The following is a 23,686-nucleotide window of genomic DNA, read 5'->3' as shown; positions in this document are numbered from 1 at the left end:
GATTTCATCAATTTTGGAGTTACCAATTTTTAGTTATGAATTAATGAGGCTTTAAGCACATTACATTAATTAAGGAAATTCCAACACATATTTCATGGTCACTAATAATTTTAACATGTAGAGCATGAGCATATAAAGTTAACAAAATTTGCTTCACAATTTTTGGAGCCATATTCCATTTTTTATGCATTTTACAATGTTTCAGCCGATTTATTAGTCAAACAAATACCCAATTTCGTATTTTCCGATTTTTTTCGAATACTTAAATATCCTAAAACCTTTCTCCACTCGGGTTCGGCCAGCCGCTGTGACTGACAGTGGGGCCGGCGTATTTTGACCTGAGTCAAAATCGACCCGCGCCCAGTACACAGCGCGCCGACGGCTCGGGCGACGTCGCCGGCGGTGAACGGCGGCCTGAATGGCCCGGCCGAGGGTGGCAATAGCACTAGCACGAGCACGTGGTTACGGCGGGGGCACACGTCGACATCGGCGATGGCCGGAGCACGGCGATCGGCGGCGAGGGGCAAAACTAGCTCGGTGGCGGCACGGTTCAGACCGCTGGCGGCTAGACGGCGGTGCAATACGCTCGGCCAAGCACACCTACATATTCTATGCGAGCGCGTGGACCAAATGGCGCAGCCCAACGCCGAGGAGCTTGGCGGTGGCTCAGCCGACGGCGTGCGCCGTAGGCAGCGGCGCACGGCTGCACGGCGGAAGGCGCGCCGGCGACGGGCTAAGCCCCAACGGACACGCGCGCTAGACTCAATGGGGGACGGTGATGCTTACGGTGAGTTTGGTCACCGGGGAATGGTAGCGGTTCACCGGTTCAACGGAGAAGGGTGGAGACGGCTGCCGCCGTTGGGGAAGAAGACGCGGCCGGCTCAACCCGTGCGGAAAAATGGTCGGGGAAGGAGGGGAAACGGCGGAGGAGCTCGGGGCGCTCCTCCCTGCGGCTCCACGGGGCTTGGGCTCGACGGAAACCATCGACGGTGCGGTGACTCTTGCCGGCGGCCGGTGCTTGTGCGAGTGCTCTGTGCTCTGCTTTTCGGCCGCGCGAGAGAAGGAGCAGAGAGAGATAAAGCAGAGGGCGAAGGGGTGGGGGGGATAAGGCCTGGGGGCTGATCTTTTGGCCGGCAACGTGGAGGTGGCCACCGAAGTCAAGGATGGCGATGCCGCATTGCTCTGTGAGAGCGGGAGAAGGGGGAGCAGAGGCTGTGTCTGAGCGAAGAGGATGACAGGTGGGGCCGTGAACAGTGCTGGCAATGCAAAATATCCCCACTACTTTAGCCATCCATTTGAATGCCTTCCCAAAGTCCGAAATTTGCAAAACAAATTTTGCTTGAAACTAAAACTCATAGGGAACCCATTTGAACTTGTTTGACTCAAAAATCTTGCACCAATTTCAAATGAAAATTCTCCAAAGAGGCAAGCTTTTCTAACTTGTGTTGATTTTTATGCCTTTAAAACAATCCCCAAAAATTTGGGAAAATTCATTTATATTCTCCTCCTGGCATCTACTAATTTCTAAAATTATCATCGGCCCTATGTTCCATAGAATTTTTAGGAGATGCTTCACAACGCATCAGTTAAACCTGGTTCAACTATTTTCGGTTTAATCCACACTGCAAGTCTATAATGCTCAAAACAAAAGCAAATGATGCTCATTAGCACTTACTTACGTGTTTAGAAACTCTGGGTCATGACACTCCCTAAGGCACCGGACAATCCGGTCAGTTCAACTCTGATTTTCTCCAGAAAAACAGTCCTTCTGTTAAATAGTCTGGTTTATGAGTCCTTTAGATCACCAAACAATATGGTTGTAACACCCTAAATTTCAATTTTTGCAATAATTTAAATTTTTTCTAGAAATTAAATAGGTGGTTGCAATTTTGTTCAATAGGAAAATTAATTTCTAAATTTAGTTTGGCCTAGGTTAAATGTTTGACGTATTCATGCCGTTGTAGATGCATTAAGGTTTTATTGTGTGGAAAAAGTTTGCAAAAATTCACTAGAATTCGCTGCTTTAAACTCCTGTTTAAAATTGGTTTGAAATCAAATTTGGAAAAGGAATTCCTAAAAAGAAAATCGCTGCGTCCAAATGTTCGTAGCGACATGTAGAATCCTTTTATAGGGTTTTTGCTTAGATTCTGTAGTGTTTGGTGTACTGTTTTTAGAAGTTTGTTTTGTGTGTGCTTTTCGAGTCTGTTGATTAGGAGCTGAGTAGTTCGGTAACTTCCAAGACCAAGCTTTCGAGGACGTTGAGCAGCACCTTGTCGAAGGCAAGTGTCCTTGAGCATATTTATCCTATTTTAGGATTTGCAGGTGTAGTTTTATCCTTCAATATGCATGCTTGTCAAATATGATGTCCCATGATTAGGGTTTACTAGTTTTGAATGAATTTTTCCTTGTCGCCGTTGTTCATCATGTTATGAAAATGGGTAGTTTATGCTAGCTCAGTATTGGTTGGGATATCTTAATATTGACTAATGAACTATGCAATAATGTTGGGAGATGGTAATTCTTTTTGTAGAACATGGTATAGGAATCCCCAACAGAATGGATGGTTTGAGGTGGAGCCTATGGCATGTTTGTGTTTGTATCTGTGTGGGGTCCTAAGGACCGGTTCTTGGACATGTAACCAAGTTATATCCACACAACCATGAGGCTTGTATGGGTCTGACCTGGCCAACTAATTAGCCACCTTCTAGCTTTGTGGGCACCATAGGTCGGTATAAGAGGCACAAGAGGAGGCTTCTGCAACAATGTAATTATCTGTTAGCGGTGAAACCTCAGTGGGTGTCTACAGGTTAGAGGGAGCTTTGTAAAGGCCTTGTAGTGAGACCCCGACTCCACACCCCAGAAGTATGGAGCAACACGGGAATCACGACTCGTGGGGAAAGCAGTGCAAACTCTGCAGAGTATCAATCCGGTTGATCAACCATGCTCACGGACAAGAGCAAGATTGGACTTCTTCAAGATTAGTTGGGGTAGCCAGGTAATGGAATTATTTGGTGAGTCTTGGTAGTCGGATGGAATCTGGTGTGTCATATCTGTTTGGTTATAGCAGTGTCTTCACACTTAGTAAATAGGATGCCTATTGTTGGAGTCATAGACAGGTCGTAGTTCCTTAGTGCTGTTAGCCAGTGTCAAGCCTTTCCTTGACTTAAGCCGTATATCATGTTTTTCCCTACTCTTGCGGAGTACAATCTTTGTACTCACACTTATTTTCCCCCACCCAGCATTCTACCGCCGTTCAGAAGCCGTCAATGAAACTGGAGCCTTCGACGACGATGACTTCGACCCGGAGCTGTTGTTCTAGGCTGTGGTGCCCCCGGTCGATGCCTGTGGAAGATGGAGCCGCTGGCGCTAAAGACCCCGCTTTTTGTTCATCGTTGTGTTTTCTTTTAGACCCTTGGGTCATTTTGTAATAAGCTAAATAAGATGTTGTAATAATGGCACTGTGATGATAACACTGATGGTGTGATCACATGTATGAAACTAGATCCTGGCATACATGCGTTGTGCCCAGTTCTGGCCGTTTAAAAAATTGGGTGTTACAGAAGTGGTATCAGAGCTGTGTTGACCGTAGGACATAGCCTAGATAGTATGGATGCGCTAAGGACTTATGTTTCTACAAACTACTTTTGCAAAGTTATTTTTCTTCCAGTTTTTCCTTTCTCAGTCTACTGCTCTTTATAAATTGGTTAGTGATTTTGATCTTCCTTCAAAATTTTAGATGACCCAGATGAAGATTACCCCGCGTAAGCGCGTGCTTGTGCTAGACGTGGAAGTTCTTGCTAGTGCAGTCTGGAGGCACCAACCCCCAGCTGAGTTTTACTCCGACCGACAGCTGGCTGGGTACTTCGCCCGCACTCTATGGTACCTGCTGCAGGGTCTTGGTTACCACGACGCTCCACTCTTCAAAGGTGTCAGGGTTCCGCTTGGAGGACGTGGTTACTCCTGGTCATTGGAGATGGTTCGAGAAGCCCTCCAACGATGGTCTTCGTCGAGTTCACCGAGTCCACACCACCACCGCCCTCAGAGCTACGTTTGAGGTAGGGATCGAGGACTCCGCTCGCCAGGCTCTGACTGTTCTCTACCGGGAGAATGGACAAGACCTCAACCACACCTAGTTCGGGAAGTTCCTGCAGCGCCCGTCAGGCAGCCTGGAGGTCACCTTCACACCCGTGGGCAACAGAGCAGGTCGCCGTCTGAGAGAGTAGGTCTGCCTCACTGCCGCTCTCTACGCCAAACTGGATAGAGCACTCAACGAGTTGGAGGATCTTCACCAGCGCCACATCGAGCACGAGCAGATGATCTACAAGCTGGAGATGATGTTGCAGTACCCTGACCAGCACCCTGACGAGGTTCCCCCGGCAGCGGCACCCGCGCCTGCACCGTCCCGCTCTCCTCTGCGCAAGAGTCTGTAGTGTGAATCTTGTTATGAGTTCGATCTTTGATTGAGTGTTGATGTGATGTAGGGGTTTCCCCTCTACATTTTTATTAGTTAATAATATAATAGTTGGGAGTCCTTTATATCTGTTTCCTTCTGTTCCCTTCTGTTTCCTTCAGTTCCTATCAGTTCTTTTCTGTTCTTGTCTCGTTTTTCGTCTTTGCTTTTGTCTTATGTTCCCCGTACCTTGGCGACAACAGATGGTGAACACCAGACGTAACAACAACACCAACAACACCAACGATGACATCAAAGACAACGCTGCCAACAACAACAATCTTCCTCCCCCACCACCCCACATGGACGCCAACCAAGTCATGACTCTTCTTCAAGGCTTGGTCCAAGCAATCAACCAGCAACCCCAAGCTCAACAGGCACTGCCGCAGCAGCCATAGTCCCAGCTCCAGACTTTCTTGAGCACCCAGCCACCTACCTTCTCTCAGGCAGTGGAGCCAACAGAGGCAGATGATTGGCTGAAAACAATCAACAGCAAGCTTCAAATAGCTTAATGCAATGGAAGGGAGAAAGTCCTCTTTTCATCCCACCAACTGATTGGGCCAGCTCAAGAGTGGTGGACTGCTTACATCGCTACTCATGAGGATCCCCAGGAGATCACCTGGGCAGAGTTCTGGAACTGCTTCCACGCTCACCATGTCCCCATCGGAGAAATAAAGCTAAAGAGGAAGGAGTTCCTCAGTCTCAAGCAAGGACCTATGTCTGTGAGGGAGTACCTCATGAAGTTTATTCAATTGTCTCGCTATGCCCCCAACGACATGGACACGGATGAGAAGAAGCAGGATTGCTTTCTTGAGGGTCTTAACACTGGTCTGCAGTATGCCCTCTCCGCCAATGAGTACCCCAGTTTCCAGAAGTTGGTAGATAGGGCCTTCATCATGGAGAAGAAGTGCCAAAATCTGGGTGAAGAGTGTAAGCGCCATCTGCAGGGTCAGTCTTCTAGTAGGAACACCTGCCCTCACTTCAACGCCCTTGCCACTAGTCCGATGTTCTACCATGGAGGGCAGAACCAGCAGCAGTAGAATCAGTCATAGAGGCCACAGCAGAAAATGCAGAATCAGGGTACAGGGTCATTCAAGGCACCAGTGCAGCCGCAGCAGCAGCAGTAGTCTTGTCCCAGCTTCCCGCAGTAGCAACAGCAACCAAATAACAGTCAGCCACAGCCGCAGAACCGCAACGGCCAAGGGTCAAGCAACATTGTGTCGTGCTTCAGTTGTGGCAACTTCGGTATCTTGCCAACAAGTGTCCCAAGAAGCAGCAAGGCCATGCCCAGGGCAACAACTAGCAGCAGCAGCCTCGCCAGAACACAATGTATGGTCATGTCAACCATGATGCAGTGGAGGAAGCTCCTGACGTGGTTCTGTGTATGTTTTCTGCCAACTCTCATCCTGCAATAGTATTATTTGATTCCGGTGCTATGCATTCATTTATATCATATCAGTTTGTTAATACATATAAGTTGCCAAGAGCTTTATTGAAAAATCAAGTGCTAGTAAATTCTCCTGGAGGAGAAATGGAATCAAGGCATGTATGCCCTAAAATAAGTATATGCATAAGGGGGGTAGACTTTCTGGCCAACCTCATCATTCTGGAGTCCAAGGGTATTGATATCATTTTGGGGATGGATTGGCTAACCAAGTACAAAGGAGTCATCGGGTGTGCTACGGAGACGGTTCAGTTGACACATACAGACGGAACCAAGGTGGAGTTTCAGGCCACGACAGAGTTAGCTATCTATGCCAGTTTAAACAAAGCCAACGCAGTGGAAGATAGAAGGGTGGTCAGTGAATTTCCTGACGTCTTCCTGGAGGATTTGCCAGGTATGCCACCTGATCGAGAAATTGATTTTGTCATTGAATTAGTACCTAGAACGGCTCCTATATACAAGAGGCCATATAGAATGGATGCCAATCAGTTGGCTGAGCTCAAGGAACAAAACCAAGAGCTACTAGACAAAGGGTTTATCTGCTTCTTCACCCTAGGGAGACCCAGTACTCCTTGTACCGAAGAAAGATGGTACACAGAGTATGTGTATAGACTATCAAGCTCTGAATGAAGTAACAATCAAGAACAAGTACCCTCAGCCCCGCATTGAAGATCTGTTTGATATGCTAATTGGCGCATGTGTGTGTTCCAAGATCTTCGATCTGGATACCATCAGCTCAAAATTCATGCTTCGGATATCCCCAAGACAGCATTTGTTACTCGGTACGGTCTGTACGAGTACATAGTGATGTCTTTTGGGCTGACCAATGCCCCAGCATACTTCATGTATCTAATGAACAAGGTCTTCATGGAATATTTGGACAAGTTTGTTGTGGTATTAATTGATGACATCCTGGTCTACTCCAAGAATGAAGAAGAGCACGAGGAACACCTAAGGATGGTTTTGCAGAAGCCTAGGGAAAACTAGTTGTACACTAAACTGAGCAAATGTGAGTTCTGGTTAAAGGAAGTTCCTTTCCTTGGTCACATCATATCAACAGGAGGTGTGCCTATAGATCCGTCCAAGGTAAGAGATGTTCTGAATTAGAAGCCACCGCAAAATGTATCCGAGATTCACAGTTTTCTGGGTCTAGCAGGATACTATCGTCGTTTCATAGAAGGTTTCTCCAAGATAGCGAAGCCAATGACAAAACTGCTAGAAAAAGGAGTAGAGTTCAAGTGGACAACAGCTCGAGAAGCTAGTTTCAATGAATTAAAGAAGAGGTTGACCCCAGCACCAGTTTTGATCATGCCAGATACTCAGAAGCTGTTTTCGGTGTATTGTGATGCATCCCGTCAAGGCTTGGGATGTGTACTCATGCAAGAAGGTCATGTTGTTGCATATGCATCCCAGCAGTTAAGGAAACATGAAGAAAATTATCTGACACATGACTTGGAGCTAGCCACAGTGGTTCACGCACTCACGATCTAGAGGCATTTTCTGATTGGTCAGAGATGTGAGATCTATTCTGATCATAAAAGCTTGAAGTATATGGTTAGAGCTTATCAAGGACTATAATCTGGGAATCAACTATCACCCAGAAAAGGCAAATGTAGTAGCTGATGCCTTGAGTAGAAAGTCTCAAATTAATGCAATGACTCTTCAAGAGTTGAGTCCCGAGCTATGCAAAGAGTTCGAGAGGTTAAATATGGGAATGGTGTATAACACCGAGATGGTTGCATTGGAAATAGACTCGACGCTTGAGCAAGAAATAAGAAAGGGTCAGCTTGAGGATGAAAAGATTTTGGAAATCAAGCAGGTCATTAAAGTTGGCAAAGCCCTGGATTTTTCTGTAGATGAGCAAGGCACAGTGTGGTATAAGCACAGGATTTGTGTTCCGGACATAAAGTCTATTCGTAATACAATCTTAAAGGAAGCCCATGATTCGGTATATTCCATTCACCCAGGGAGTACCAAGATGTACCAAGATCTTAAAGATCAGTATTGGTGGTATGGGATGAAATGCGCAGTGGCAGAATATGTGGCTTTGTGTGATATCTGTCAGCGAGTCAAAGCCGAGCATCAAAGACCAGCAGGACTGCTATAGCCATTGAAAGTACCTGAATGGAAGTGGGAAGAAATCAGCATGGAGTCATAGTGGGTCTACCGCGAACGCAATCAGGACATGATTCTATATGGGTCGTAGTTGACCGGTTGACAAAAGTAGCTCATTTCATTCCAGTAAAAGAATCCTATCGAGGTCCGAAGCTAGCTGAATTGTATATGTCCAGAATTGTGTGTCTGCATGGGGTACCCAAGATAATTGTATCCCATCGTGGTAGCAAGTTTACCTCACGGTTCTTGCAATGATTGCATGAATCTATGGATACAAGATTGAATTTCAGCTCAGCATACCACCCGCAAACTGACGAATAGACAGAAAGAGTAAATCAAATTCTTGAAGACATGTTGAGAGAATGTGCATTGAAGAATGGTAATAGTTGGGACAAGAATCTACCATATGCGGAATTCTCGTACAATAACAGTTACCAGGCTAGTCCCAAGATGTCCCCTTTTGAAGCTTTATATGGAAGGAAGTGTAGAACCCCGTTGTTCCAGAATCAGACCGAAGAAAGCCAAGTTTTTGGTCTAGAAGTTCTGAGAGAGGCCGAAAGACAAGTGCAAGAGATTCAAGATAATCTGAAAACAGCACAGTCAAGGCAAAAGAGTTATGCAGATCATCGACACTGGGAACTGACTTTTGAAGTAGGAGACTTCATGTATCTCAAAGTATCACTGATCAGAGGACTATGCAGATTCAAAGTCAAAGTCAAAGACAAGCTTTCACCTTGGTTTATTGGTCCGTACAGGATTTTGGAAAAACGAGAAGAAGTAGCTTACCAACTTGAGTTACCACCTCAACTGATGAGCAATGTTGGCCTGATCTTCCGATAGGTAGTGATAAGTCGGTGGGTGGAGAACTCGACGTTGATGATCCAAAGGCTTCGACCTGAACAGATCGTCTCCCTTGCAATCACTACACCACAGCTCCAATGGTTATCAACCGTGTCGCGCGGTTGACCTTGCCAAGAAGGCTCAATCCCTGCAAGCGTACCGAGAACACAAGCAAGAACATAGAAGATGCAATCTGAAATATTGCGAATTGAATTCAAGCACTCAAAGTCGGGGTTCCACAAACACTTGCGGCGGCCTAGTCGGTCCGGAACAAGAGCGAAAATCTCACAACTGTGTGTAGATCAATGTCTAAGCAAAACCCAACCCTAATTAGGGTGGTGGCTACTGTATATAAAAGACTAGGGTCAGCCAAGGACCCCTGGATACATCCCTAATGGACTCCAACACGATACACGGCCCAACGGCCCAAAAGATGGTGGCACAGCACCCTGATAGATTCTGGACATCCACTTGTTTCGACGATTCCTGTTGACTCAGAAAGAATTTGGACATGGGACCAGTACCATTGGAAAGCTTATCTCCTTAGCTTTCCAACCATGTGTAGAACGTCAAAAACGGAGTCCGTATGCGTCCTGGGGGACAATTTTAGTGCGGACTGGTCCTGGACTCCGAAACGGACTCGAACTGGATTGGGCCTCCACCTTGGCTTGGGCGCCCTTGCTGTTCTTCTCCCGTGTTCCTAAGTAACAATACATCACAATTATTCAGTAGCATCCCATCCTCATCAAAATATAAAGGAACACTAAGGAACGAGCTCACCTCATGATTTAGTTGACGTGCACGAGCTCGTGTCAATGGACCTATTGTTGGAGGAATACTCGGTGTGTGTGTATCCGAAAGAGTGACGTCCTCATCATCAACTCTCCGGAGTACACAATGTGTTCCATGTATCACAGTTGAAGAAGTGTTTAAGAGTTCCCGAAGAACAGTTGCCAGTAGAAGAACTGGATGTACAAGAAGATCTAACACATTCAGGATATCCGATCAAGATCCTTGAGGCATCAGAAAGGGTTACCAGAAACAGGCGAGTTCGAATGTGCAGAGTGCAGTGGAAGCATCACTCAGAAGAAGAAGCAACCTGGGAAAGAGAAGATGATCTGAAAACAGAGTTTCCCCATCTCTTCTCCGATCCTTCCGAATCTCGAGGGCAAGATTCATCCTAATGGGGGTAGGTTTATAACACCCAAAATTTCAATTTTTGCAATAATTTAAAATTTTGCTAGAAATTAATTAGGTGGTTGCAATTTTTTTCAATAGGAAAATTAATTTCTAAGTTTAATTTGGCCTAGGTGAAATGTTTGATGCATTCATGCCGTTGTAGATGCATTAAGGTTTTATTGTGTGGAAAAAGTTTGCAAAAATTCACTCAAATTCGCCGCTTTAAACCCCTTTTTAAAATTGGTTTGAAATTAAATTTGGAAAAGGAATTCCTAAAAAGAAAATTGCCTTTGGGCCGACTCTCTCTCCCTCGGCCCATCTCCCCTCCCCTTTCTCCTTTCCGCGTGGGCCGCCCCTCCTCTCCCGCGCTGGCCCGCAAGGCCAGCGACCTCCCAGCTCGCCTAAGCCGGCCCCCTTGCCGCCCCTTGCCGCTGCCAGGTGGGGCCCAGCCGAGCCGGCTCCCCCTCGCTCGAGCCACTCCCCTCCCCGCCTCTCTCTCCTTGCGCGCAGGCCCGGCTGAGCCGAGCTGCACCGAGCGAGCCGCCCGCCCGCTGAGCCGGCTCCTCTTCCCCTACCTCTCGTCGGACCCCCCCCCCCCCGAGCCCCCCAAATCCCGCCGCCGTTTCCAATTTCCGCCTCCCCGCACTTTGATTCGTGAGTTAAAGCACGCCACCATGATCCCCTCCCTCCATTATCTCCTCCCCGACCGTTTCCCCCTTGATTCCCCTCTCTTCTGCATGGAAACCGAAGCTTTGATTGCATTTAGGGCCACCGGCCATTTCTCCCAAATCCAGCTGTCCCTCTCCTTCCCTCGGCTATTTAAGCCCACCCTCGCCTTCATTGCGTAGTTCCGCACCCGAAGAACCCGTTTCCCCTCTCTCTTGCGCACGGGTTTGAGCTCGCCGCCGTCGCTGCCATTGTTACCGGTAAGAGCTCTGCTGCCGACTTAATTCGGCCATGCCGGACCATTGTTGACCTCTTTTCCTTCTCCTTCGGTATCGCAGAGGCTTGGGCGTCGTCTCCCGAAGCTGCTCAGAGCTCCTCCCGTTGCCGTCGGCTGCCACACCGAGCTCCAAGTGCCACCGCCCTTTCTTCTCCGTCACCGGCCGTCTCTGGAGCACCCTCCACCGTCACTGATCCCACTATGAGACTCCCTTTCTCCCCCTCTCTCTTTTGCACCGCTCACCGTCGAGAACCGAGGCCGGTAGCGCGTTTTTGCGCTACTCCAGCGAGCCCCGCCGCCGCCCCTTCTCTGTGTGCCACCGGCACCCCCCGCCCCCCCCCCCTCCCCGCACCCAATTGAACTCCGGCTGTTGGATCCAAATCCAGCGGTCAAGATTAGATACCCCTTGGGATTATGAAGTCGGTCCAGCATGGACCCATGCACCGGCCAAGTGGCCGTGGTCTGCAAGCCTCGTAGACTTATTCCATGGATTTTTCAGTAGAAAATCAATTCAGTAAATCTTTATTGTGTCATAATTCAACTTTTCAATATAAAAACAATTCGGATCTCTCTGGAAAATAAAGTAAAATTTAAAGAATAGACCCTATAACTTCAAATGCTTATTACTTTTTGCTCGTAGCTCCGATTTGGGCGATTTTCACTTCCAAATGTTCGTAGCGACGTGTAGAATCTTTTTATAGGGTTTTTGCTTAGATTTTGTACTGTTTGGTGTACTGTTCTTAGAAGTTTGTTTTGTGTGTGCTTTTCCAGTCTGTTGATTAGGAGCTGAGCAGTTCGGTAACCTCCAAGACCAAGCTTTCGAGGACGTTGAGCAGCACCTTGTCGAAGGCAAGTATCCTTGAGCAGCACTAATGAACTATGCAATAATGTTGGGAGATGCTAATTCTTTTTGTAGCAATGGTATAGGAATCCCCAACAGAATGGATGGTTTCAGGTGGAGCCTATGGCATGTTTGTGTTTGTATCTGTGTGGGGTCCTAAGGACCAGTTCTTGGACATGTAACCAAGTTATATCTGCACAATCACGAGGCCTATATGGGTATGGCTTGGCCAACTAATTAGCCATCTTCTAGCTTTGTGGGCACCATAGGTCGGTATAAGAGGCACAAGAGGGGCTTCTGCAGCAATGTAATTGTCTTTTAGCGGTGAGACCTCAGTGGGTGCCTGTAGGTTAGAGGGATCTTTGTAAAGGCCTTGTAGTGAGACCCCGACTCCACACCCCAGAAGTATGGAGCAACACGGGAATCACGACTCGTGGGGAAAGTAGTGCAAACTCTGTAGAGTATCAATCTGGTCGATCAGCCGTGCTCATGGACAAGAGCAAGCTTGGACTTCTTCAAGATTAGTTGGGGTAGCCAGGTAATGAAATTACCTGGTGAGTCTTGGTAGTCGTATGGAACCTGGTGTGTCATATCCCTTTGGTTATAGTAGTGTCTTCACACTTAGTAAATAGGATGCCTGTTGTTGGAGTCATAGACAGGTCATAGTTGCTTAGTGCTGTTAACCAGTGTCAAGTCTTTCTTTGACTTAAGCCGCATATCATGTTTTTCCCTACTCTTGCGGAGTACAATCTTTGTACTCACACTTGCTGTCCCCTACCCTGCATTCTACCGCCGTTCAAAAGCCGTCAATGAAGCTGGAGCCTTCGACGATGACTTCAACCCGGAGCTGCTGTTCTAGGCTATGGTGCCCCCGGTCGATGCCTGTGGAAGATGGAGCCACTGGCGCTAAATCCCCCACCCCCCTTTTTTTGTTCTCCACTGTGTTTTCTTTTAGACCCTCGGGTCATTTTGTAATAAGCTAAATACGATGTTGTAATAATGGCACTATGATGATAACACTGATGATGTAAGCACATGTATGAAACTAGATCCTGGCATGCATGTGTTGTGCCCGATTTTAGCCGTTTAAAACTGGGTGTTTTATTGGTGCATGTAATTTCAAATTTCTCGGAAAATTGACTCTTCTGTTAAATGCTCCGGTGCAAAACTCCTTCTATCATCGAACAATCTGATAAGTTCATTTGATGTCTTCACAAAGAAGACAAATAGTCCGGTGAGTAAAATCCTTCTCACACCGGACAATCCGGTGAGAACAATCTTCCTAGAACTTATCCAATTCAATCGACTTTGAGTTCTAACTTCCCAACTTCTTACCCATGGATTTCTTTGATCTACCTAGTGCTAGATTTTTGCAAGTGTGCATCCAACTATGTCTAGACTCAACTAGGTCAAGCTACAACACTTAGCTCCATTATAGTACGGTCAAAAGACAAAAACGAGACCTATGCATACTTTAAGTGTCCTTCATCACCTTGTGACACTTAGAACTAGAAGATCCTTAATCTTGATGTAAATGTCCTTTGATCAGCTAATAGAATTCCATGAGGGACCATGAAAAAGCATTCAATCATTGTGAATTAAAGAATTTGATTTCCTTCAAAACATACGCATTAGTCACATTGATACAGTTGTCATTAATCACCGAAACAGTTACCACTTACCTAGAAATAAGGAAATGAAAATGAAGAACACCCTATCATACTAGGCATTGAATGGCATATAACAAATAAGCAAGAGCAAGCCTAGTACTGGAACAACCTATCATGCTAGTAGAATAAGAATTAAAACAGAGCACGAAAGGAAACATAATGCGATGACATGCAAAATGCATCGATTAAGAAACAAATAGCTTGTCATTACATCAAAATCCATAAAGATCCAACACTCCGACCCTATACTACCCGAACTCCCCCTAAGTCTATGAACTAAAAAGCTTACTAGTCACTCATCTACCTCTCTCCAAAAAGACACCCCTATCACCTAGACTCTCTCCCCCTTTGGTATCTAAGCACCAAAAAGAGCACACTCCTAAACATCCGGAGGAGAGGAGCACTAGTACAGAACGATACTGTACAGGCGGGTGGAAACGCCTTTTCACAGGCGTTTGGCACACCCGCCTGCGACAGAAGGCCTGTGGAAATCGATTTCCACAGGCGGTTCTAATGTCAACCGCCTGTGGAAATCGATTTCCACAGGCGGTTCCTAATGTCAACCACCTGTGGAAATCGATTTCCACCGGCGGTTGTCTTAATAAACCACCTGTGGAAATAATTTGCCACAGGCGGTTCTTTATGTCAACCGCCTGTGGAAATCAATTTCCACAGGCGGTCCACATTAGCTGCTGCCTTAGATATAAAGATTTCCACAGGCGGTTCCGTATGAGAACCGCCTGTGGTATGTATTTATTTCAAAAAATAATAATTAGAATATATTTTATTCCATCCAGATTTCACACAGTTTCAATAACAATATGAATAGCATCACATATTTCAACATTTAACACAAGTACAGCAATATTTACAAAACAATATTTACAACATCACAAGCCTATATAGCTAACAGTCGCTATCCCACACACAAAGTCTCGGATGGCTAGCTAATTCACCTCCGCGATCAAAGAATCTACCGTTCTTGTGGATGACTTCGTGCATAATAAACCGGCACATGTCACGTTGGACGTTTTGGATTTCTTTGTCGGTGAGAGCTTGGTTGGCACATTGGATCATCCTTGCCTGGTTTGAAAACACAACTAAAAGAGTTAAAACACTACTGACAATGGAAATATAATCAAATAAGAATGTGCAGGTGCAATGATGACTTACGTCCTCAGGGTTTGTTGTGTACCTCCCGTTTATCCTAAGAAATTCGCAAACATAGTATCCACAAAGAACGGTATTGAAACCTTGCTTGTGGCACTACAAATAAAAACGCAATGTATTCATTAGTTCAATGAAACTCTTCGTCATTAGTAGTGGGATACAAGAATTAGAAGTTGTGTTACTACCGGAAAATGTGTACAGACCGTCATCGCATCCGGCTTGTCCGTATCGTGTATCCCACCTTTCGTTACGTACCACTTGTAGGCCCTATTCGAATGCCAACAAGTAATTATCAATTCATAAATAATGTATAAGAATTTTATGTATGGGGGATTTCCTTTACTTCTGTATAACGTCAATAAAATCTTGGTAGGATTTTTGTTGGAAATCGGCAGAGTCAAGGACCACGAGTTTGCTCGACTTCGGCATTGGTATTATACAAATATAGTGATCGCTACATGAATACTTATGTTAGATTCTTGATTGATCAACTAAGTTGAACACTTATGTTAGATTCATAACGTATCACACTTACTTAAAGTTGTAGGGAGCGAAGATGCAGTCCTTGTCTTGCATTTCTAGCATAGCCCTTCCTATGTAGGTTGACATTTTGAGCCTTTTTGTTTTGGTTGCTTCTTTTATGACCCGTGCTTTATCCTTTTTACTCTTCCCCTTAATCCTAGGGTCATCAGTCCTTATGTTCACGACCATGTTGGGCTGGGAAATTCGTTGCAGATCAATGAATCCGACAGGCCTCTTCAACTTACCCGCATCATTAAATTGCATCCTACAGAACAAATCAATAGTTATTAGCTTCTATAGCATATATTGGTACATATATGAACGTAGGGGTAGATTGTTGGCACTTACAGGCACCACACGCTTATGAGATTGACGTCAAGTTTGTCGAGGCGGAACAAAGCGTGCATGTCCTTGAAATCCAACATGAGGTAGTTGTCTCCGCTTAGATAAACGATATCGGGGACAGAAGCAGTGATTATGGAGAGCCCCGCGCGACATGCCCTCATGTACCATTCGTGGAATTTTCTCATCTCCCACGGACCTTCCTGGAGTTGAAATGATGGCAGAAATGGCTTGCCATGCTCATATTTTTCGGGAACATCCAGTGTAGGCATGAAATCTATCTGTGAGGTACTTAATGCTTTGATGATCTCTTTCGTGAGATTGCCCTTCACTGGAGATTCCTGAGCGGATGATGCCTTTGGTTTTGATGAGGACAGAAGCCACCTCTTCATCGGATCAGGTAGATCAATCTTCTCATATGGGGTAATCATTGTAGGAACTCTCCGATGCTCAGGTGATGGATGTGCCGGAGGCGGAGACGCCGGAGTCACAGACGCTGGAGGCGGAGGTGCCTGAGTTGTAGATGGTGAAGCACGACGCAAAGTTGCCTGCGGCGGAGATACCGGGCGCGGGGGTGACAGTGCCTGAGGCGGAGAGGGTTGGCGCGGGGGCTGAGGTGCCTGAGGCGGAGTGGGTTGGCTCTGGGGCTGAGGTGCCTGAGGCGAAGTGGGTTGGCTCTGGGGCAGAGGTGCTTGAGGTAGAGATGCTGGGCCCTAGGACAGGCGTGACGCTGGGGAATATGATATCCCATCTGGGCCACAAAATGAAGTTTCCAACAGCCTCATCGAGAATCTCAATACCCTCAGGTGTGCTGATTTCAAGCTTGTACTTCATGAAAATCGGCTGCACCGGGTCCACTTGTACCTTGGCGTAACCTGCTGGAATATCTTGACTGTGAAACACACGGCCTGGAATGGCCTGGCCAGTGGCAGCCTCAACAGTGAAGTCTCCCTTGCCGACCGGAACATGAAGAATGCAAGGGGTAGCCTCTTTGATTTCATCCACAGGATATCTCTGGCTATCGAAATGTGTGGACCCGACGCTGCTCCAAAATCCTGGGCTGGTTGGTTGCTCTATCAGCATTAATACCGCCTTTTCCTTCTCCTTTTCATTCCACATCTTCATGAATTTGACCTTAACATGTTCTTGTATCTGTTCCTCTAGAGTCTTCTTATATCTATTACGTGTCTTGTACCGGCTCGCATCGTTAAGGAACCCATGCTTCCAGCCCACTTTTGATCCGATGCCTCGAGTGCGACCCGGGTGTTCTTTGTTCCCCAGGGCCTTGGTAAGCAGGTCATTCTCCGTGTCGGGCTCTAGAGACCCTTCCTTAGTAAGCCCTTGGATGGTCTGGGTCACCTCCATAGTCTCGGGGCTATTGAAGGCTAAGTCCCCAGCCTTGGTTCGTTGTGACCGAGCGTAGACCCAGTTCCTGCTTCGCTCGTCACAATTTTCTAAAGGGTTGGGTTTCCCTGCCCGGGCAGCCTCTTCTTATTGCCTCCTCCACTCAGGAATTTTGGGGGCGTACCCAGATGAGCCCAGGTGATGGTGGTGCTTATTCTTCTTCGCAAGTTGCTTGAACGATTCACCCAGTTTGATGGCATCAGGTGTGGTCTTCTGCCTAACAAACTCTGCCCATTGCTCTGGTGTAATCTTTCCGTATTTATTAAAGGGTACCAGATTCTTCTTCACGAATTCCTTGTTGAGCTCACTCTTCCAACCCCGGAAGCTTTTTCCCATAGTTTTCAATGCATTCTGTTTGGCTGCTTCCTCTGTTCCCGAGGGGAATCGGATGGTTCTCTGCAATTTTGCCCATAGGAACTCCTTCGTCTCATCCGACACCAACCGCCAATCAGTTACAGTGATTGGGACGTACTCCTTGACAAGAAATCCGCAACCGTTGCGGAATTTGGTGCAGGCCTCACGAGGTGCAATAGGCTCCACTTCAACACCGACCTGTGTTATTGTATAAATGCCGGACGGCAACTTGTTTCTGCTACGCTCGCCCCTTCTTCGTTTCAGCGTCGGCCCAGAGGGACCCGAAGTTTCGGGCACAGATGTAGTGGTGGGTTGTGGCGCAGAATGTTGTGGCGCAGATGATCGACGTGAAGATCTTTGCACCCTCACCCTCTAGAGAGAAAAAAATGGAGAGTTGACATCAACAGAAGATATTCCTCCATTTAAGAAGCATAAAATGCATTGACTCAACTAAATACCTCTTCGGCGGGATCGTACTCGTTGTCACTTTCCCGACGTCGGATCTCCCGATCCCACAGAACAGGGCTCGGGCTGTGATATGAGCCCGAGCTTTTGCTGCTGTCGGAGGAGGATGGCTGGTGAGGGCTTGGGTCCCTATCCGACCTCTGTGCCGGGGAGGCATCTATTGCGAGCGTCCTCTGTGCCGGGGAGGCCTCTATTGGGAGCGTCCTCTGTGCCGGGGAGGCCTCTATTGCAACATCCGACATCCTGCTTGCTTCTGGTTTCTTAGGGGTTACTGTCCTCTTCTGCCCCATAGTACTTAATCGACCACTGGATTATTGTTGCCTAGAAAAAACTAACAAGTATGCTAGTATGAAAAAAAAAAGGGGAATTTAGTAGTAGTGTAAAAAAATTCCTTTAGAATGTCTACCAAAAAACATTTTCCTCAATTTGTAGCCATCCTATATATGCATTATACCTCAGTATCAAAAACAATAATTGTACACGCTTTTGGCTCATGTGTTAATTGTATATCACTGTATGATGGAGAAAATTTACTCAATAAATTGTTGGTTATAGTGGTCTTCCATTCCACGCGCGCATAAATTGGATAACGAAGTAATGCACTAGAATGAATTGACATAACTGAAGTATAATTTACCATGAAATTGGCTGGCTTACACATGGCAAATAATCTGAAGTACATCAGCATGCCAAACACTTTTAGAGCTTTTTGGTTGAGCCGAGGCTTTTAGTCGAAAATCAACTTTTCTGTTAGAAAAACTACTGATTTTCTAGTTGCTCTTATTTTGGTAGACAACAGCATCATGTCTCCAGTGCTCTCCCGTCCAATAGAACTTGGAGCAGGTATGGAATAATATGTTTACTTTACTAGAAACCAAATCATTCTATGTCATTTAGCCTCACAGTTCACAACAATCTATTGTCCTATCTGCAGATATTGTGATGCACTCAACTACCAAATTTATATCTGGACATAGTGATCTTATGGGTGGAATACTTGCAGTAAAGGGTGAAAGGTTTGTTCTCCTTTTCCCTTGCTACTTATAATCATATTGTATGCATTCCATGGCTAATGATGCTACACATTTTGTTACATGTTAGTGTATCACTGTAAACACTACTTCTCACTACATATGTTGTCTTAAAATTAACTCTATATATTTTACCTTTTTTCCTGTTTAATGCGGTGTGAAATGAACTAACAGTTTAGACATTGATGGAATATTTCTGTATTTTTTATCGCATGGAGCTTTTGAATCCTCTTCAAGTTTCATAGATGCTTTTCTGGCATAACACTTGTTTCATTTGCTAACAGCTTGGCTAAAGAGATAGCATTTCTACAAAATGCGGAAGGGTCAGGTTTGGCACCTTTTGATTGCTGGCTTTGCTTGAGAGGGATCAAAACCATGGCTTTGCGAGTGGAGACACAACAGGTGAAACTATTCTACCTATAATAACACAACTTGTATGTTATCATATATGTTGATTCATTGTTGGTATTGACTCAATCCATTTCATTCTTTCCTGTCCTTTTAATCATTTCAATTTCGAAAGAGGCTAACGATTAGTTTATTGTTGGTAGGCTAATGCCCAGAAGATCGCTGAATTCCTAGCTTCTCATCCAAGGGTCAAGAAAGTGAACTATGCGGGACTTCCTGATCATCCTGGACAGTCTTTACACTATTCCCAGGTACTTCTTGTTTACCACGCGGTCTCTCATTAAGTAGCTCAAGTGATCATCTATTTAGAACTGGATCTCCATGCCAGTCCTGAGCAGTGATGATTGTTACATTTTCCCCATCTCTTCATTTTCAGGCAAATGGAGCAGGCTCTGTTCTCAGTTTCCTAACCGGTTCATTGGCTCTCTCGAAGCACGTCGTCGAGACCACCAAGTACTTCAGCGTAACAGTTAGCTTCGGTGAGCATACAGATGAACTCGATTCCTTCAAAAATGCTTTACTCCAACCAATTTGTCTAGTCATGTGGTGTTGTAAATTATAGGGAAAATGTATTCATGTGGGTACATGTCAGATTTTCATGTATCAAGTTTTTTAAGCGTTGCAATCTTTTATGATGTATTTCCATGCAGCATAATGTATTGTGTAACAAAAACCTAACAAATGGATATGCCAGTAAACTGAATTTAAACTTAATAATTATGTATTGGTAAATTGATAAGTAATTGTAAAATCATATTGCCTATTAGACCCTAAGCAGTTGTAACAATATAATGCATGTTGTAAAAGCTTCCAACCAAATGTAAGGACTGTAGTTACAACCAAAATATACAAACTTATAAAGATTAGATATACAAATATATATACAAATGTAAGGATGCTAGAGGCTGGAAATGTCTGCAAACAGTGTGCTATGCTAGTCCAACTAATGACATGAGCAGAACACACCACTATGACTAGTAAGAAACTACTTAGGGTAAAGCAAAAGCGAGATGCTGCTGGTTTTAATTAAGTTAAATATAGTCCCCAACCAAGCAAATTATAGAGTGCCTCACTGATCGAGCTAAACATGTTGGAAAAAATTAACATATAGGTTCATCCTTGTGTAATTTTTCAAGTTCTCAAGAAATTAAATTGCAGTTATTAGAACTACATAGGATAAATATATATGCAACCACTATGCATACGAGCAATGTCAAAACCCTACAGGAACAGGCGCTGCACCACGGCACGATGGCCGGCATCACAGAGAAGGGGTGGGGGCATCACACGGCCGGCCAGAGAACCGACTACGACAGCTCGGCCGGGAGGGGGATATGGAGCTACTCACTGGCGGCGCTGCACCACGGCACGATGGCCGGCATCACAGAGAAGAGGGGGGCATCATGGCCGGCCGGAGAACCGACTACGACGGCTCGGCCGGGAGGGGGATATGGACCTAATCACCGGCGGCGGTGGCTCCTCCTCGGCGCTGTCGACCTCGGCGGCGGCGGCTCCTCCTCGGCGCTGTCGAACTCGGCGGCGGCGGCGGCGGCTCCTCGGCGCGGTCACACTCGGCGAAAAGGGAGAGCGCGGGAGACGGACGGATGGACAGCCTGACGGCGTGGTCAATGGTTTGTGAAAGCACTAGGGTTTTTGGGGCCGCGCGCGGTTATATAAATAGAAACTATTTCCACAGGCGGTTGACTTAAGAAACCGCCTGTGGAAATCATTTTCACAGGCGGTTCACCTAAGGAACCGCCTGTGAAAATGGATTTTCACATGCGGTTGACCTAAGGAACCGCCTATGGAAATGTATTTCCACAGGCAGTTCACCTACGGAACTGCCTGTGGAAATGGATTTACACAGGCGGTTTCTTAAGTCAACCGCCTGTGGACACCTGTGAAATGTTTTTCTGCTTGTTTGGGAAATACAATTCTATTACATATTAAAGCATCTTAAATATTATATTACATATTAAAGCATCTTAAATATTCTTTTACATATTAAAGCATCTTAAATGCATACAAGTCCTTAATACAAATTAAAGCTTATCCTAATTGTATACAAATTTCAGGGTTCTATCACATCAGAAAATAATTCGCATAACATTGCACTATTTACCTTGAACTGTTTTCCCTACACCATCCAGACGCATGTACGGCATCACAGATCTATCGAGGGTTGCTTCTACAAGTTTGATCTTTTCTGGATCTCCAAAAGGCGGCACGTCATCGAACTGATTGTATTCTTCCGCATCCTCCACATTCTCGACTTCGACAATTCTTTGTTTTCCGGCAACAACTATGTGCTTCTTTTCATTCGCGGGGTCGATTATATAGAAAACTTGTGCGACATGATCAGCGAGTACCCACGGGTCATCTTTGTGGCCTACAATGCTGAGGTCGACAATTGTGAAGCCGTAGTTGTCCACCGCCACGCCATTTGGGTGTTTGACCCATTTGCACCGAAAGACGGGGATCTGCAGATTCACTCCATAGTCGAGTTCCCAAATTTCTTCTACGAACCCATAGTAGGTGACCTTTTCCCCTGTTGTGTCATAGGCTTCTGTTCGAACGCTGCTGTTTTGGGTCGTGCTCTTCTTGTCTTTTGCTTTTGTATAAAACGTGTACCCATTAATGTCATACGCTTGCCATGACGTAACTAAACTTGATGGGCCACAAGCCAACATTTTCACATTTTCTTATCTAGAGATTTACTATCCGGAAGGTTTTGGTTCTTGAACCATGTGGTGAAGCGACGCTTGTGCTCTTTCAAGATCCAATTATACGAGCGGCCTTGATTTTTTGTGTAGAGCTCATTTAGGTGTTGCTCGACGTACGGCGCCACTAACTGGATCTGCTGCAATATGGTGAAATGTGCTTCTTCCACTGCTTTGTAATCATGATCGATGAATCTTTTCTTTCCTTTGGTCCCTCTCCCAGACAACCTCCCCTCATGTCGAGATACAGGTACACCAATCGGATTAGAATCTTTTATGTAATCGATGCAACACTCAACGACTTCCTCGGTACTGTAGCCCTCGATCATGGAACCCTCTGGGTGAGCATGATTCCGTACATAGCTCTTGAGAATGCCCATGTACCGCTCAGACGCATACATCTGATGTAAGAATACAGGGCCCAGCGCAATTATCTCATTCACGATGTGAACCAAGAGGTGTACCATGATATCGAAAAAGGATGGAGGGAAGCACATCTCAAGTTGGCACAAAGTTTCTACCAACGAACTATGTAGAGCACCCAGTTTTTCAGTATTGATCACCTTCTGAGCAATTGCATTGAAGAAGTGACACAACCGTGTGATGACCACCTTTATGTATCTTGGCTTGATACCCCTTATTGCAATAGGGAGCATCTGCGTCATCATCACATGACAATCGTGAGACTTCATGCCGATTAGCTTCAAATCTTTCATCGAGACTAGGTTCTTAATGTTGGATGAGTAGTCAGTCGGGACTCTCACCCCACGTAAGCACTTGCACAGTGCCTTTTTCTCCTCAAGTGTCAAAGAGTAGCTAGCCGGCGGAAGATAATGTTTCCTATTTGGTTTGTCTTTAGGGTGTAGCTCTGGCCTAATTTCAAAATGCACCAAGTCCTTACGTGACTTGATTCCACCCTTTGTCTTGCCTGGTATGTCCAGTAAGAGGCCAATGATGCTATCACACACATTCTTCTGTGTGCATGACATCGATGCTGTGACGGACGTCCAAGTCCTTCCAGTAGGGCAAATACTTAAAGAAAATTGGCAACTTCTTCCACAACGTGCTGGTCGGCGTCTCACTTTTCTTCCTCAATGCTACTAACCATTTCAAATACTCGTGCCCCGCTGCGAGGTTTCGGGCCAATATCTTCCTCAACCGTGTTGTCAAAATGTTTCTTCATATTGCGGTATCTGTGAGTTCTGAGTAAGAAACGTCGGTGTCACGTGTACACTACCTTCTGTGAGTACAGAAGGTACACAGACGCGGTTTCATCCAAGCACACTGCACATCCTTGCTTCCCTTTAACCTGTCCCGATAGGTTAAAAAGGGCGGGATAATCATTGATGGTAACAAAAATTATTGCTTTCAGCGTGAAGTACTGTCGTCAGAATTCATCCCACACCCGGACCCGCTCGTTCCACAGTTTCGCCATATCTTCCATCAATGGTTCCAGAAACACATCTATATCGTTGCCTGGTTGTTTCGGTCCTTGGATAAGAGTGGACAGCATAAGGTACTTCCGCTTCATGCATAGCCATGGAGGAAGGTTGTAGATGGCCAGGACCACTAGCCAAGTGTTATGTGAGGTGCTCATGTCACCGAAAGAATTCATTCCGTCGGTACTCAACATGAACCTTACATCCCTTGGTTCTTCAGCGAACTCTGGATACATGGTATCGAACTTTCTCCATTGCCTAGCATCAGCGGGGTGTCGAAGCTTAATTCCATCCTTCTTGCGCTTATCGAAATGCCAACGCATCAGTTCAGAGTCCCTAGGGTTCGAGT

The 23,686-nt window shown here is 45.8% G+C and overlaps 1 protein-coding gene across 1 annotated transcript; it reads left to right on the top strand.

Annotated features, from left to right (window-relative positions):
- Positions 1-6,089: 6,089 nt before the first annotated feature.
- Positions 6,090-19,833, top strand: LOC133923123 (cystathionine beta-lyase, chloroplastic-like). Its single transcript, XM_062368567.1, has 7 exons — positions 6,090-6,288; positions 18,514-18,582; positions 18,674-18,755; positions 19,055-19,172; positions 19,322-19,429; positions 19,555-19,657; positions 19,829-19,833. The coding sequence occupies exons 1-7, from the start codon at positions 6,090-6,092 to the stop codon at positions 19,831-19,833; spliced, it is 684 nt and encodes a 227-aa protein (XP_062224551.1).
- The last annotated feature ends 3,853 nt before the right edge of the window (positions 19,834-23,686 follow it).

This window comes from Phragmites australis, chromosome 6, assembly GCF_958298935.1.
Source record: "Phragmites australis chromosome 6, lpPhrAust1.1, whole genome shotgun sequence".
Classification (NCBI taxonomy): domain Eukaryota; kingdom Viridiplantae; phylum Streptophyta; class Magnoliopsida; order Poales; family Poaceae; genus Phragmites; species Phragmites australis.
Note: the sequence above shows the minus strand (reverse complement) of the source record. Positions and strands in the feature narration are given on the sequence as shown.